The sequence below is a fragment of the Pleuronectes platessa genome, unplaced genomic scaffold (genome assembly GCF_947347685.1).
Source record: "Pleuronectes platessa unplaced genomic scaffold, fPlePla1.1 scaffold_36, whole genome shotgun sequence".
Taxonomy (NCBI): domain Eukaryota; kingdom Metazoa; phylum Chordata; class Actinopteri; order Pleuronectiformes; family Pleuronectidae; genus Pleuronectes; species Pleuronectes platessa.
Genome location: NW_026519020.1, coordinates 495817 through 510699, shown reverse-complemented (window position 1 = coordinate 510699; position 14883 = coordinate 495817). Strand labels below are relative to the sequence as shown.

Sequence of the window (14883 nt, the reverse complement as noted above, 5' to 3'; positions counted from 1 at the left end):
TTTCATCACAAATGTGCCCAAGATGCCCAAAGGCGCTGGAAACGGTGAGATAAGCCTATTTTTGCAACTTTGGTTAAAATCTTCATTTTTTCATCACAGATATGCCCAAGGTGCACAAAAGTGCTGGAAACGGTGAGATAAGCCTAATTTTGCAACAATGTTTAAGGTTTGGAGGTTTCATAGACTAAAGTTGAAAATCAGTGGTTTGACTGCCATAATGAAATAGGGTCACTAATCAACGTGTTTTCTCAAAAGGCCTTCAGTCAAATTCCTTGATACTTAAAATGCATACAGTGGATTATAATAATGAAAAAGGATAATTTGAAATCTTGGTTTCAACTCTAGAGGAACTCTTTAAAAAAAAGATTTGAAGTTTTGGAAACCCCAATGAAAAAGTAGCAACTGCACGGTTTCTACTGTCAGATTGGCTCTAAGTGCCAAAAAGTGCTGGAAACAGGGAGATAAGCCTATTTTTGCAACTTTGGTTAAAATCATAAATTTTTCATCACAGATGTGCCCAAGATGCGCAAAAGCGCTGGAAACGGTGAGATAAGCCTATTTTTGCAACTTTGGTTAAATCTTAAATTTTTCATCACAGATGTGCCCAAGATGCGCAAAAGCGCTGGAAACGGTGAGATAAGCCTATTTTTGCAACTTTGGTTAAAATCTTCATTTTTTCATTACAGATATGCCCAAGATGCACAAAAGTGCTGGAAACGGTGAGATAAGCCTAATTTTGCAACAATGTTTAAGGTTTAAAGGTTTCATAGACTAAAGTTGAAAATCAGTGGTTTGACTGCCATAATGAAATAGGGTCACTAATCAACATGTTTTCTCAAAAGGCCTTCAGTCAAATTCCTTGATACTTAAAATGCATACAGTGGATTATAATAATGAAAAAGGATAATTTGAAATCTTGGTTTCAACTCTAAAGGAAATCTTTAAAAAACAGATTTTAAGTTTTGGAAACCCCAATGAAAAAGTAGCAACTGCAAGGTTTTTACTGTCAGATTGGCTCTAAGTGCCAAAAAGTGCTGGAAACGGGGAGATAAGCCTATTTTTGCAACTTTGGTTAAAATCTTAAATTTTTCATCACAGATGTGCCCAAGATGCGCAAAAGCGCTGGAAACGGTGAGATAAACCTATTTTTGCAACTATAATTAAAATCTTAAATTTTTCATCACAAATGTGCCCAAGATGCCCAAAGGCGCTGGAAACGGTGAGATAAGCCTATTTTTGCAACTTTGGTTAAAATCTTCATTTTTTCATCACAGATATGCCCAAGGTGCACAAAAGTGCTGGAAACGGTGAGATAAGCCTAATTTTGCAGCAATGTTTAAGGTTTGGAGGTTTCATAGACTAAAGTTGAAAATCAATGGTTTGACTGCCATAATGAAATAGGGTCACTAATCAACGTGTTTTCTCAAAAGGCCTTCAGTCAAATTCCTTGATACTTAAAATGCATACAGTGGATTATAATAATGAAAAAGGATATTTTGAAATCTTGGTTTCAACTCTAAAGGAACTCTTTAAAAAAAAGATTTTAAGTTTTGGAAACCCCAATGAAAATGTAGCAACTGCACGGTTTCTACTGTCAGATTGGCTCTAAGTGCCAAAAAGTGCTGGAAACGGGGAGATAAGCCTATTTTTGCAACTTTGGTTAAAATCTTCATTTTTTCATCACAGATATGCCCAAGGTGCACAAAAGTGCTGGAAACGGTGAGATAAGCCTAATTTTGCAACAATGTTTAAGGTTTGGAGGTTTCATAGACCAAAGTTGAAAATCAGTGGTTTGACTGCCATAATGAAATAGGGTCACTAATCAACGTGTTTTCTCAAAAGGCCCTCAGTCAGATTCCTTGATACTTAAAATGCATACAGTGGATTATAATAATGAAAAAGGATAATTTGAAATCTTGGTTTCAACTCTAAAGGAACTCTTTGAAAAAAAGATTTTAAGTTTTGGAAACCCCAATGAAAAAGTAGCAACTGCACGGTTTCTACTGTCAGATTGGCTCTAAGTGCCAAAAAGTGGTGGAAACGGGGAGATAAGCCTATTTATGCAACTTTGGTTAAAATCTTAAATTTTTCATCACAGATGTGCCCAAGATGCGCAAAAGCGCTGGAAACGGTGAGATAAGCCTATTTTTGCAACTATGGTTAAAATCTTAAATTTTTCATCACAGATGTGCCCAAGATGCCCAAAAGCGCTGGAAACGTTGAGATATGCCTATTTTTGCAACTTTGGTTAAAATCTTCATTTTTTCATCACAGATATGCCCAAGGTGCACAAAAGTGCTGGAAACGGTGAGATAAGTCTAATTTTGCAACAATGTTTAAGGTTTGGAGGTTTCATAGACTAAAAATGAAAATCAGTGTTTTGACTGCCATAATGAAATAGGGTCACTAATCAACGTGTTTTCTCAAAAGGCCTTCAGTCAAATTCCTTGATACTTAAAATGCATACAGTAGATTATAATAATGAAAAAGGATAATTTGAAATCTTGGTTTCAACTCTAAAGGAACTCTTTAAAAAAAAGATTTTAAGTTTTTGAAACCCCAATGAAAAAGTAGCAACTGCACGGTTTCTACTGTCAGATTGGCTCTAAGTGCCAAAAAGTGCTGGAAACGGGGAGATAAGCCTTTTTATGCAACTTTGGTTAAAATCTTAAATTTTTCATCACAGATGTGCCCAAGATGCGCAAAAGCGCTGGAAACGGTGAGATAAGCCTATTTTTGCAACTATGGTTAAAATCTTAAATTTTTCATCACAGATGTGCCCAAGATGCCCAAAAGCGCTGGAAACGGTGAGATAAGCCTATTTTTGCAACTTTGGTTAAAATCTTCATTTTTTCATCACAGATGTGCCCAAGGTGCACAAAAGTGCTGGAAACGGTGAGATAAGTCTAATTTTGCAACAATGTTTAAGGTTTGGAGGTTTCATAGACTAAAGTTGAAAAATCAGATGTTTGACTGCCATAATGAAATAGGGTCACTAATCAACGTGTTTTCTCAAAAGGCCTTCAGTCAAATTCCTTGATACTTAAAATGCATACAGTGGATTATAATAATGAAAAAGGATAGCTTGAAATCTTGGTTTCAACTCTAAAGGAACTCTTTAAAAAAAAGATTTTAAGTTTTGGAAACCCCAATGAAAAAGTAGCAACTGCACGGTTTCTACTGTCAGATTGGCTCTAAGTGCCAAAAAGTGCTGGAAACGGGGAGATAAGCCTATTTTTGCAACTATGGTTAAAATCTTAAATTTTTCATCACAGATGTGCCCAAGATGCGCAAAAGCACTGGAAACGGTGAGATAAGCCTATTTTTGCAAATATGGTTAAAATCTTAAATTTTTCATGACAGATGTGCCCAAGATGCCCAAAAGCGCTGGAAACGGTGAGATAAACCTAATTTTGCAACAATGTTTAAGGTTTGGAGGTTTCATAGAGTAAATTTGAAAATCAGTGGTTTGACTGCCATAATGAAATAGGGTCACTAATCAACGTGTTTTCTCAAAAGGCCTTCAGTCAAATTCCTTGATACTTAAAATGCATACAGTGGATTATAATAATGAAAAAGGATATTTTGAAATCTTGGTTTCAACTCTAAAGGAACTCTTTAAAAAAAAGATTTTAAGTTTTGGAAACCCCAATGAAAAAATAGCAACTGCACGGTTTCTACTGTCAGATTGGCTCTAAGTGCCAAAAAGCGCTGGAAACGGTGAGATAAGCCTATGTTGGGCAAGAGTCCCTGCTGAGCTGGCCATGTGGTGGGACCCACACAATGAGTCGTAAAAGTAAGGCCTGTGAGCCAAGATGAAACCAGCTCTAAAGTTTCCAGCTAAGATCAAGCATGGAGATAGCGTCTCCTCTGGTAGTAACTTCATCCCTGGGGTTTCCCCAGAAACCCCTGCTCTGCTCCTGGCCGTTCCCACTCTGATCTGACCTCTGACACTCAATTGGCTTAAAGCCAGCATCATCCCAGGACCACACCTCAAGGAGGCTGGGCCTCCACAGGTTAATAAGAGGGGCTGCTCATCAATAATCGCTGCCCATTCCCGATTCCCTGAAGATAGAGCTGACCTTTCCAGTTAGTTGATCCGGAGGTAATTTTAGGGAGCAATTACAGACGTTTGTTTTAATTCCATTTTCTTTTATTTCTTTAATTCAGTCGACGTTTTATTTTGATAGGACTTTTTGTTATTTTAACTTGAAGGAGATCGCCAAAGGAAGTCCACTCGCCGGCCGAGATCACAGACTTTCTTTTTCACGATCCCCACAACAGCGCCACCGCTGTTAATCCCTGCAGGACAAAGTATCCTCTCTGTTGCAGAAGAGACGAGGCCGAATTCCGTTCCAAGAGCAAGAGAAGTTCGCTCTATTCGGCCCAGCGCTGACCTCCGTTGCAACCACGAGACCCAGCGGAGCCCCGCTTAAGAGGCCAGGACTTCACTCATTTGTTTTCCAGGAATTCGCCGTTCGAGCACGCATCCTGAGGTTAACAACGAGATTCACTGGACTTCTGGAAAATCCGCGCTACGCGCAAGCAACACCGCGAAGGTCACAGTAAGAGGCTTATTGTCTGGGCAGAAACTAGTTTAAATACTTAGCGTGTCATGTTTATTTGAGTGTGTTTGTTTGTAGATCGCTGATCTGTTTTTAGCCGTGTAACGCGTGGCGAACTGGAGACGTCACATCCGGTTCCTTTGTCTACTATGTTCTGAGAAGCGCGTGTAATAAGCCGGCACTTCCCGTTTTAAAGTGTTACCGTCAGAGATATTGTACGGAGATTTACATCTGTTAAAAGATACATCTCATGTAACTGGACTGCCCGCTTCGCCGGAAGTTTGTCTCTGACGATGTTTTGAGAGCTTTCCTGATCTCTCTATCTCTCCCTCTCTCTCTCTTTTCTCCTAAACCTGTTTTTACACACGTCCCGACCTACACTTACATATTTCATGTGGCATAGAAAATTCTAGATTTAAGGAGCCTTGATACATCTCGACGCCATTCGGCGCCAGAACCAGGAGATAAGAAATCCCTTTGTCTAAAGATCCCCTTTGTTAAGTTCAGTGACTGGCAGCCATTTTGCTTTTCGCAACGTGGCTTCATTCATAAACCTCCATCTTGAAAGTACGTGAACGTAACATCCTGATCCTGGCCAGACTTCGTCACCACGTGATCTCGTCATTACGCCATAGCCACTCCCTTTTTTCTTTAGACACACACACCCACACACACACATAGAGACACAGACAGGCAGACACACACGACCACACGCACACACACACCAGTAGATACCCAGTATTACCTGTGTGACCATTGTGATAAGTGCTGCTGCTGCTGTTGCCATCTTTGAAATATTGGTTTTGTTAAATGAAGAATCATTGAAATAACATTAACTTTATTTCCCCTTTTTAATAAATACTTTTGTAATTAAAGTATTTGTATTTCTGTGATTATTTGTACATGTGTATGTGAATGCAGCTGGATTACTATAGCCTGTGCTCGAACTTAAAACCCTTCATTGTTTATTATATAATCATTAATATTAAATATTGAGATTATTAATATAACATTTATCACTTGAGACTGATAACTATAGTTTGACTAGTTGGTCCCTGTAACCAGGGTGGTGCCCCGCTACGATAAGCATTAATTACAGATTGTTTCATTCTTAATTGATAATTTTATTGTTTTCATTAATTATTTAACCATTATTAATTGATAACCGTATCATTTCTAATTAATTATTTTACTATTCTTAATTACTAGCTTTATAATTTTTAATTATTTTTAACAAATAATTTCTACTTTAATAATCATTTCTCATGATTATTAATAATTAGCCAACGTCAAATCTACTACTACTATTGCACAACACCTATTTTTGCAACTATGGTTAAAATCTTAAATTTTTCATCACAGATGTGCCCAAGATGCGCAAAAGCGCTGGAAACGGTGAGATAAGCCTATTTTTGCAACTATGGTTAAAATCTTCATTTTTTCATCACAGATATGCCCAAGGTGCACAAAAGTGCTGGAAACGGTGAGATAAGCCTAATTTTGCAACAATGTTTAAGGTTTGGAGGTTTCATAGACTAAAGTTGAAAATCAGTGGTTTGACTGCCATAATGAAACAGGGTCATTAATCAACGTGTTTTCTCAAAAGGCCTTCAGTCAAATTCCTTGATACTTAAAATGCATACAGTGGATTATAATAATGAAAAAGGATAATTTGAAATCTTGGTTTCAACTCTAAAGGAACTCTTTAAAAAAAGGATTTTAAGTTTTGGAAACCCCAATGAAAAAGTAGCAACTGCACGGTTTCTACTGTCAGATTGGCTCTAAGTGCCAAAAAGTGCTGGAAACGGGGAGATAAGCCTATTTTTGCAACTTTGGTTAAAATCTTAAATTTTTCATCACAGATGTGCCCAATATGCGCAAAAGCGCTGGAAACGGTGAGATAAACCTATTTTTGCAACTATAATTAAAATCTTAAATTTTTCATCACAAATGTGCCCAAGATGCCCAAAGGCGCTTGTCACAACCTAGGGTGGGAATGACATACAAAACACGGACGTGGTACCAGGTAATACTAAGGTTTTATTTCAAATTTCGTTCCCTACAATTGTTCAGCCCAAGTCAAGTTAACAAAAACGTCTGCAACCAATCAATACACGACGCACAGGTACGAAACAAAAGATTAACACAACACCCCCGCTGCTGGGCCAAGACCAGCCTCCAGCCGTCTCTGCTGCAGGTCCAACAACCCCGATGGAGGAGGAGCCAGAGCCTTTTAACCAGTCCGGGACCTGCGCGCCGGGTGCACCCAGTTACAGCTCATCAGCCAATCTGCATACAGCGATCAGAGGGCACAAACAGGGGGTTAGATACAATACCGGCACAGGCCAGCAGGCCGTCACACCCTCCCCCTAAAAAGATGGAAACCCCCCCCCAGGTTTTCACCTGTCCCAATGTTTACACAATAAACAAAAACAAAATTCAGTTAAACATATAAACATTACTCAGCACACATAGGGGCTCGTGACAATGCATCTGCAACTACATTGTCAGAGCCCCTAACGTGGCGAATATCCAAGTTGTATGGCTGAAGAAAGAGACTCCATCTCATCAGCCGTTGGTTTGGGTTCTGGAGAGAATGTAGAAAGGTCAGTGGGTTATGGTCGCTATAAATAACCACGGCCGAACAATGCCCACCCACATACACCTCGAAATGCTGGAGTGCCCATACGAGCGCGAGGGCCTCCTTTTCAATCACAGAATAATTCAATTGGTAATTCTTGAATTTTCGCGAAAAGAAACATACAGGATGTTCTACGCCAGTGTCATTTTCTTGTATCAACACCGCTCCAGCGCCGACGTTACTGGCATCCGTTTGAATTTTAAATGGTTTGTCCAGTCGTGGAGCCATCAAAACGGGTGCAGAGCTTAACAGAGCTTTAACCGAGTCAAACGCGTTTTGACAGGTGTCTGTCCACGTATAAGTGGCCTTTGCTTTTAACAAACTAGTCAATGGCGCGACTACGGACGAAAAGTTTCTGAAGAAGCAGCGGTAAAAACCCACCATCCCGAGGAAGCGCATTAATTCGCGTTTTGTAGCAGGAACAGGGAACTCGTCAATAACCTGCACTTTGGCCCGGATGGGGAGCACTTGCCCCTGCCCCACTACCTTACCCAGGTAGGTCACGGTCGCTCCAGCAAACTCACACTTGGCTAGATTAACCGTGAGCCGTGCCTGTGCCAGGCGCGCGAGGAGCAGTCGCAAGCGCTCCAGATGTGATGACCAGGTATTACTGACCGTAACCACATCATCCAAATAAACAGTTACCCCTTCCAGCCCAGCCACAACACGATTCATTAATCTTTGAAATGTCGCTGGGGCATTACGCAACCCAAATGACATGACACGATACGAAAATAACCCTTTAGGTGTGATAAAAGCGGAAACTTCACGAGCCCTCTCAGTTAACAGCACTTGCCAATATCCTTTAAGGAGATCTAATTTTGTGACGAATTTGGCTGCTCCGACGACATCAATACAATCCTCTATACGAGGTAAAGGAAACGAATCAGGTTTGGTTACAGCATTTAGTTTGCGATAATCAGTACAAAAACGAAACGTACCGTCAGACTTTTTAACCAATAAGCATGGCGAAGACCAGCTGGAGAAAGACGGTTCAGCTAAGTTATTGTCAAGCAAATACTGAACCTCTTCGTCCTGACTTTCCTTTTTCCCGATAGGCACTCGATAAAAACGCTGCCGGATGGGCTCAGCACCCCCCACATCGATATCGTGCTCCAGCAAATCAGTCTGTGTAGGCACATCAGAGAACAACACTTTAAACTCCCCAAGCAAATCAGCGAGCTCTTGGCTCTGAATCGAATTTAAATGTTTTAGGACTGACGACATGGCTAGCAATGTCTCGGAATTCTTTAAACGTCCTTGTAACACACAATCATCGGTTGTGTTAAGCTCCTCCCCCTCTGATGCTGCCACCATCAAAGGTGCGCGAACCAGAGAGGAGCTGTCCACTAGCACCACGGGATCGATCGTTTTCCCAGCGTGCCGCTCCTCCCGATTATAGAACGGTTTCAAGAGATTGACGTGACATCTTTGAGCGCAATTCCTCCTATCCGGGGTCGAGATCATGTAATTATCATTTGGGCCACAATGCAGGACCTTATAGGGCCCAGCGTACTTGGCCTGAAACGGTGAACCAAGTACCGGAAGCAGCGCGAGCACTAAATCACCAACAACAAACGTTCTGTGCTCAGTGCGACGATCGAACAGTGTTTTCATTTTTTTCTGAGATTCCTCCAACCGTTCCCTAGCCATTCTCCAGGCAGAGGACAGACGGCGGCGGAACCCCAGAACATATTCAGACAAATTATCAGGCGGCTCTGAATCAGTCCATTTATCATGGAGCACTGACATTACCCCACGCACACGGTGTGCAAAAACAAGATCATTTGGACTAAAGCCAGTACTTTCATGAGTGACCCCCCTGGCTGCTAACATCAGCCATGGCAGGCCCTCCTCCCAATCGCAACCTAACTCGACACAATATGCACGAAGCAGTGATTTCAGCGTTGAATGAAAGCGCTCCAAAGCACCTTGGCTCTGAGGGTGATAAGCGGTTGCCAGATTTTGCTTAACCCCCAATTGCCTGAGAACGTCTTTGAACAATTTTGATGTAAAGTTACTCCCACGATCAGATTGAACAACTTTCGGCAACCCGAAAGTTGAAATAAATTGACTCAGTGCTTTCACAATTGCTTTCGTGTTAATAGAACGTAATGGAAAAGCAGCTGGGTAGCGAGTGGTCTGGCACATAACCGTGAGCAGGTACTCACAGCCTGTTTTAGAGCGAGGTAGAGGCCCAACATTGTCAATGATAAGGTGCTCAAAAGGTTGACTTGCAGTCGGAATCGGACGCAACGGAGCCGGCTTCAACGTCACATTGGGTTTCCCTGTCAGTTGACATGTTATGCATGTTTTGACAAAACTGGCAACGTCGCGCTTAACTCGCGGCCAGTGGAAATAGCGCAAAATGCGATCATACGTTTTCTGTACACCGGCATGACCAGCGAGCTTATCATGAGCGGTTTCGAGTACCAGCGGACGAAACTTAGCAGGCACCACCACCTGGACAATTGGATCACCAACAAAACAATCGGCGTGAGGAGACCATTTCCTCAACAACACGCCGTCTTTAATGAAGTAGCCCCCAGCCTTATTCCGAATTTCATTGTCAACGAGTTCAAACAGCGATTTCAATGTCTCATCTGATTTCTGCTCTTCTGCCAATTCCTCACGTGATACAGAGACCGGATAATCCGCGAGCGAAAAAGATTTTGATTTAGTTGACTGCACTCTGTCAGTCTCAGTCTTTAGACTGGCAGAGCGAGTAACTACACATGCGGTAAACACCTTTGGATACTTTTTCGCACTCTCGTCGGTGGACAGCGGCTCTTCAGTAACCACCAGAGGAGAAGACGTATCTGACCAGATGCGTCTACCTGCCAGCTGGTTCCCAAGCACCAATGAGATCCCTTCAATAGGAAGTGCAGGCCGAACCATCGGCGTCGGCAGACCCTTTTCACCGGGGCACGTGCCCCGTTGTGGATCTGCGGTGCCTGGGTATGCCTGGGGCACTGATTTTTTAATTAATTAATTTATTTATACCTTTAATTTTTTTTTATTTAAGTCTGACTCATCTGGCAATCTACAGAATGCATGCTAGCATTTTTTTTTCTTAAAATAGGCCTATAGACTACCACTTTCGTTAGAATTTAAGTCCGACATACGGACAGAGTAATTAGAATCCACTTGCGGCCACTCGGAGCATGTTGCAGCCGGAGAGTTGCCTGTAACACAGAGCCAGGAGTTGTCCAGCACAGCGTCAGCGACCATTCACTCCGGCCGGCGTGAAGTGAAGTAAACAGTAAGCGTTACATTTTTATCCTCTGGAAGCATAGAATGTCTAACAAATGTGTATGCCTTTCATCAAATAAGGTGAAGGGGCGTCTCTGAAGTGGTGTTATTAGCTAATGTGGTCACGTCTGTCGTTATGCTATAGTAGCCAGACAGTTCGCTAATATATTAAACTGTAGCGATAACTGTTTAAGCTGGACCTGTTGATCGGAGAAAGATCACAAATGTCGGGTTCACACTACATGCCATCTTATGGTGTTTCTCGATTCTTTACGTTCATGTTTTCAGGGGGTGATGATCCCGTGATGGGGTATCCAAGTTGTCTTGTCAGCTTAGTTAGCTAGCTATCGGCATACTGTATAAGACATCTTCTCAAGTTGCCTGGAACCAATGGCACCGATGTTATACTAGCGCAATTTATAACAGAATACAACACTCGGAGGTGGAAGCTGTTTTGTACGCTGTTGCTTTTAAAAATAGCCCAGTGCATGCTTAAATAAGCAGGCTGGCTTAAGCAGCTCAAGCACACGTTGGTCTCAAAGTTGAAAATGAATGATTCTGAAATTATTCTCATTCTGGTGTTTTCTGCTCGAGTAGGCCTACAGACAAAAGCACAGACATTAAGGGGGCATGATGACATACAGGTGGTTACTTTCAAGACAGTAGAAACATAATGTAGAAAAAACAAACAATTGATAGGTATCATTCATAGCATGCATATAGACGAATGTCCTGTTTTTACTATTCGTTTTTTTGGTGTGTCAGGTATGTAGAGAGTTATGGAAGAAGTATGTTGTACTAGTAGGCTATGTTATTTTATGATCTTTTGCTGGCATTGAATTATTTGTTATCTCAGTGACCGGAACTAGATATAACAGCCTACTGTATTAGTTATGATTTTGATCTCAATTCAACTCAAACAACATTGTTCTTGTAGATGGACATCAGAAAGTTATTCGCTCGGAGCAGGGATAAAGCAGCAAGGAGAAATGAGAGAGCTACGCTAGGTAACAAGGCAATGCAAACCACTTTTAGGTAACAACCCAGTTGAGTTGACCACTGGTCACTAGCCCAAGCCTAACAGTTACATATCTGTCCAGACAAAGAGGAGCAGCAGAGTGCCGGAGGAGGTGACGGAGGAGTTGAAGGAAAAGGTGAAGGAGAGAGGGATGTTGATGAGCACGAGCAGAGGTGATATGACTATTACTTTCATATTAATTAGGAATAACTGCAAACAGGTTATACACAAGTAACTTTACATATGCATATATACAAATCTAGATAGTGAAAATGCAGACAGGAGACTGTAATATGTTCTTGTTGCTTCAAGACTCAGTGCAGCAGAGTGCAGAGGAGAGGAGCAGATTGAAGGGACGCAGGTAGAGTTGGCATTGAGAGATGACACTGACAGGTGAGACTCAGCTTAGATTTGATTAATTTTATTTGAACTTTTAATGGTTATCTGAGGTAACCATTGATCATATGATTTTTTGTATGTTGCACCAGACAGGAGAATCAGAGGGCAGAAGAGAATGAGCTGGTTGAGGCAGGGGAAATGCAGAGAGAGAAGGAAGGACAACAGGAGACAGACAGGCCAGAGAGATCACACCCCAGATATGAGACTGAGAAAACAGTTGCCACAGTGGCAGAGAACATTAGACTGGGGGCAAGAGAAAAAAGCAGTGTCCACAATGTTGAGGGACATACAAGTGATCTTGGGGGAAAGGAGTCTGGCCCAAACCAAGTTAAGTTGTCAAAATATCCCCAGCACAACTTTGGTGCCAAGAATCGATCCTTTAACGCCAACTGGTTTGAAAGCTTTACATGGCTGGAATATTCCAAGTCTAAAGATGCAGCCTTGTGTTTTCCCTGTAGAATATTTGGGAAACATTTGAAGAATGACACCTTTGTAAACACTGGCTTTCAAAATTGGAAAAAAGCTCTGGATGTCTATAGAGAGCATGAGAAATCACCAGCCCATAAGGCAAGCATGGAGTCTTGGTGTAGTTATAAAGCCAGTGCGGCTCATGGCAGTGTTGTCGAGCAGTTGGATTCTGCAAGTGAGCGTGAAATCAAAGAGAGACGCGAGTACCTCAGCCGGGTTGTGGCTGTTACCAAGTTTTTGGGTAAACAAAATATCCCATTCCGTGGCCATGATGAGGGCATGTCCAGCGACAACCAGGGAAACTTTCTGGAGTGTATGAACCTCTTGAAAGAGTTTGATCCTTTTCTTCAGGCATATTCACCACCATCTCACAGTACATACTTATCACCTTCATCCCAAAATGAGGTCATTCAATGCTGTGCCCAAGAGATAGTAAAAGCTATCAGTCAAGAAATAAAGGAGGCTGGAATGTTTTCAGTAATGGCAGATGAAGCGAGAGATGGCACCACTGAGCAGCTAGCTGTGTGTGTTCGTTATGTTGCTGGGGGGAGTGTGAAAGAGCATTTGCTAGCCATGACAGATTTGAAAGGGTTTGACGCAGAGTCCATTACCACTGCAATTGAAGATCAGCTAAGATTGAATGGCTTAGATCATGTGAAGGTGGTTGCACAGGCTTATGATGGCGCCTCAGTCATGAGTGGGACTGTTGGAGGGGTCCAAGCTAAGTTCAGAGAGAACCATCCCATGGCCATTTATGTGCATTGCTATGCACATCAATTGAATTTAGTGCTGTGTTGCACATGTCAAGCCATACCAGAGGCCAGGAATTTATTTGACCTCATGCAGAATGTGTATACATTCTTTTCAGTCTCCCTTGTTAACCACGACAAGTTTAAGGAGACCCAGAAACAGCTTGGCTTACAGCCTTCTGAGCTGGTACAGCTGTCCAAGACCCGATGGTCGTGCCAGCTGAGGTCAATCAACGCTATGATAGAGAATTTCCCCGCAGTTCTCACGTGCCTGTCCAACATCAGCAACCCCACGGCTGTGGGTTTGCATGCCAACCTTGCCAGGTTCACCACAATTTATCTGTTGATGGTCTTCAAGACTTTTTTGTCTGTGACAGAAAGTCTTCATAAATACCTGCAAAGTGAAACTGTGGACCTGGCAAAAGCAGAGGAATTTAAATGCGCTGTGTGTGCCACTCTAAAAGAAATGCGCACTGACCCCAAAGCGACGGAGGTATATGACCGTGCAAAGGCCTTGTGCGAAACGCACCAAATCCCTGAGTCATGTGTTCCAAGACAAAGGCAAAAGCAAAGACGCCTGGAGGAGTAAATAGTCGAGTCTAGTTGTGGGGCAGCGAGTGACCTAGGCAATGCTGAAAAATTGAGAACAAATGTCTACCTACCTTGCCTAGACAGGATGATTGCGGAGCTGGAGCAACGCTTTTCATCTCTGAACAGCGTTGTTCTGAAGGGTGTTCAGGCCTGTAACCCAGGCTCGAGCACCTTTCTCAAAGAGGAGGACCTCAGAGGTCTCGCAGATCACTACAATGTTGATCTTAAACAAGAGGAGGTGTGGGTAGCGAAACATTACCTGGACAGAAAGCAGGAGAGCCTGCCAATTACTGACATGCAATGTCTTTTCGGTTTACTCGATAATGTCATGTTCCCTACACTGACACAGGTCATTAAAATATGTCTGACCATTCCTGTGTCCAGCTGCAGTTGTGAAAGGACATTCAGCGTACTGAGACGCCTTCACACTTGGTTGAGGAGCACAATGGGGCAAGATAGGCTTCATCATCTTGCCATCATGTCGGTTGAGCGAGGAGAACTCTCCAAATTAAGCCAGTCACAATTGATCGACAGCTTCGCAAAAATGAAGCAGAGGCGCTACCGTTTACTCTTAAAAAAATGAACAGCTCCCCTATCTTTCTGGCCATGATATACACACCTCATAGGATCATCACCATCACACATAGGATGGTCTGAAATAGAAATGATAAACACAGACATGTATGTATGTAGAGGTGTTTTTTTGTTTTTCCTTTTACAGTTGCACATTTCAAGTTTTCAGTTTTCAAGTTCATGTTTGCTGACAGATATTTATTCATGTTTGATGAAGATACGCTTTATGATAATAAATAAGTGCTATAAAATATTTGCTTGCGTGCTTGCATTAATTATCTGTGCCCATGCTTTTTTTAAATAAATAATTGCCCAAAATTTTTTTAGCTCGCGCGCTTCGCGCGCTCACATTTTTTTTTCGGTGCCCTATTGTGCCCCTGTATGGTATTGGGTGAGCTGACGCCCCTGGGCCGAACACCAAGCTCCACGTTACCCTCCACTAGCTCATACTCCAGAGAGACATTATGCAACGGCACTGAAATTGTGTTTAAGCCAATTCCACGAATTAACAGCGAATTTCCCGTGTAAGACTCATTAGAGAAAGGCAACACCGACCCTAATATGAACGACCCACTAGCCCCAGTATCCCTCAAAATTTTCACTCGGACTTTATGACCACCAACAAGT

The 14883-nt window shown here is 42.2% G+C and overlaps 1 protein-coding gene across 1 annotated transcript; it reads left to right on the top strand.

Annotated features, from left to right (window-relative positions):
• Positions 1-10108: 10108 nt before the first annotated feature.
• Positions 10109-14079, top strand: LOC128436370 (uncharacterized). Its single transcript, XM_053418137.1, has 8 exons — positions 10109-11465; positions 11559-11649; positions 11789-11869; positions 11965-12267; positions 12493-12656; positions 13212-13390; positions 13832-13927; positions 14068-14079. The coding sequence occupies exons 1-8, from the start codon at positions 11396-11398 to the stop codon at positions 14077-14079; spliced, it is 996 nt and encodes a 331-aa protein (XP_053274112.1). The 5' UTR covers positions 10109-11395.
• The last annotated feature ends 804 nt before the right edge of the window (positions 14080-14883 follow it).

Bases quoted from the DNA above. Each gene is read 5' to 3' on its own strand.
- LOC128436370 (XM_053418137.1), top strand. From the start codon at position 11,396: ATGGACATCAGAAAGTTATTCGCTCGGAGCAGGGATAAAGCAGCAAGG. The intron at 11,870-11,964 runs GTGAGACTCAGC...ATGTTGCACCAG, and splicing joins TTGAGAGATGACACTGACAG to ACAGGAGAATCAGAGGGCAG. The intron at 12,657-13,211 runs GTATGAACCTCT...CATTCTTTTCAG, and splicing joins CCAGGGAAACTTTCTGGAGT to TCTCCCTTGTTAACCACGAC.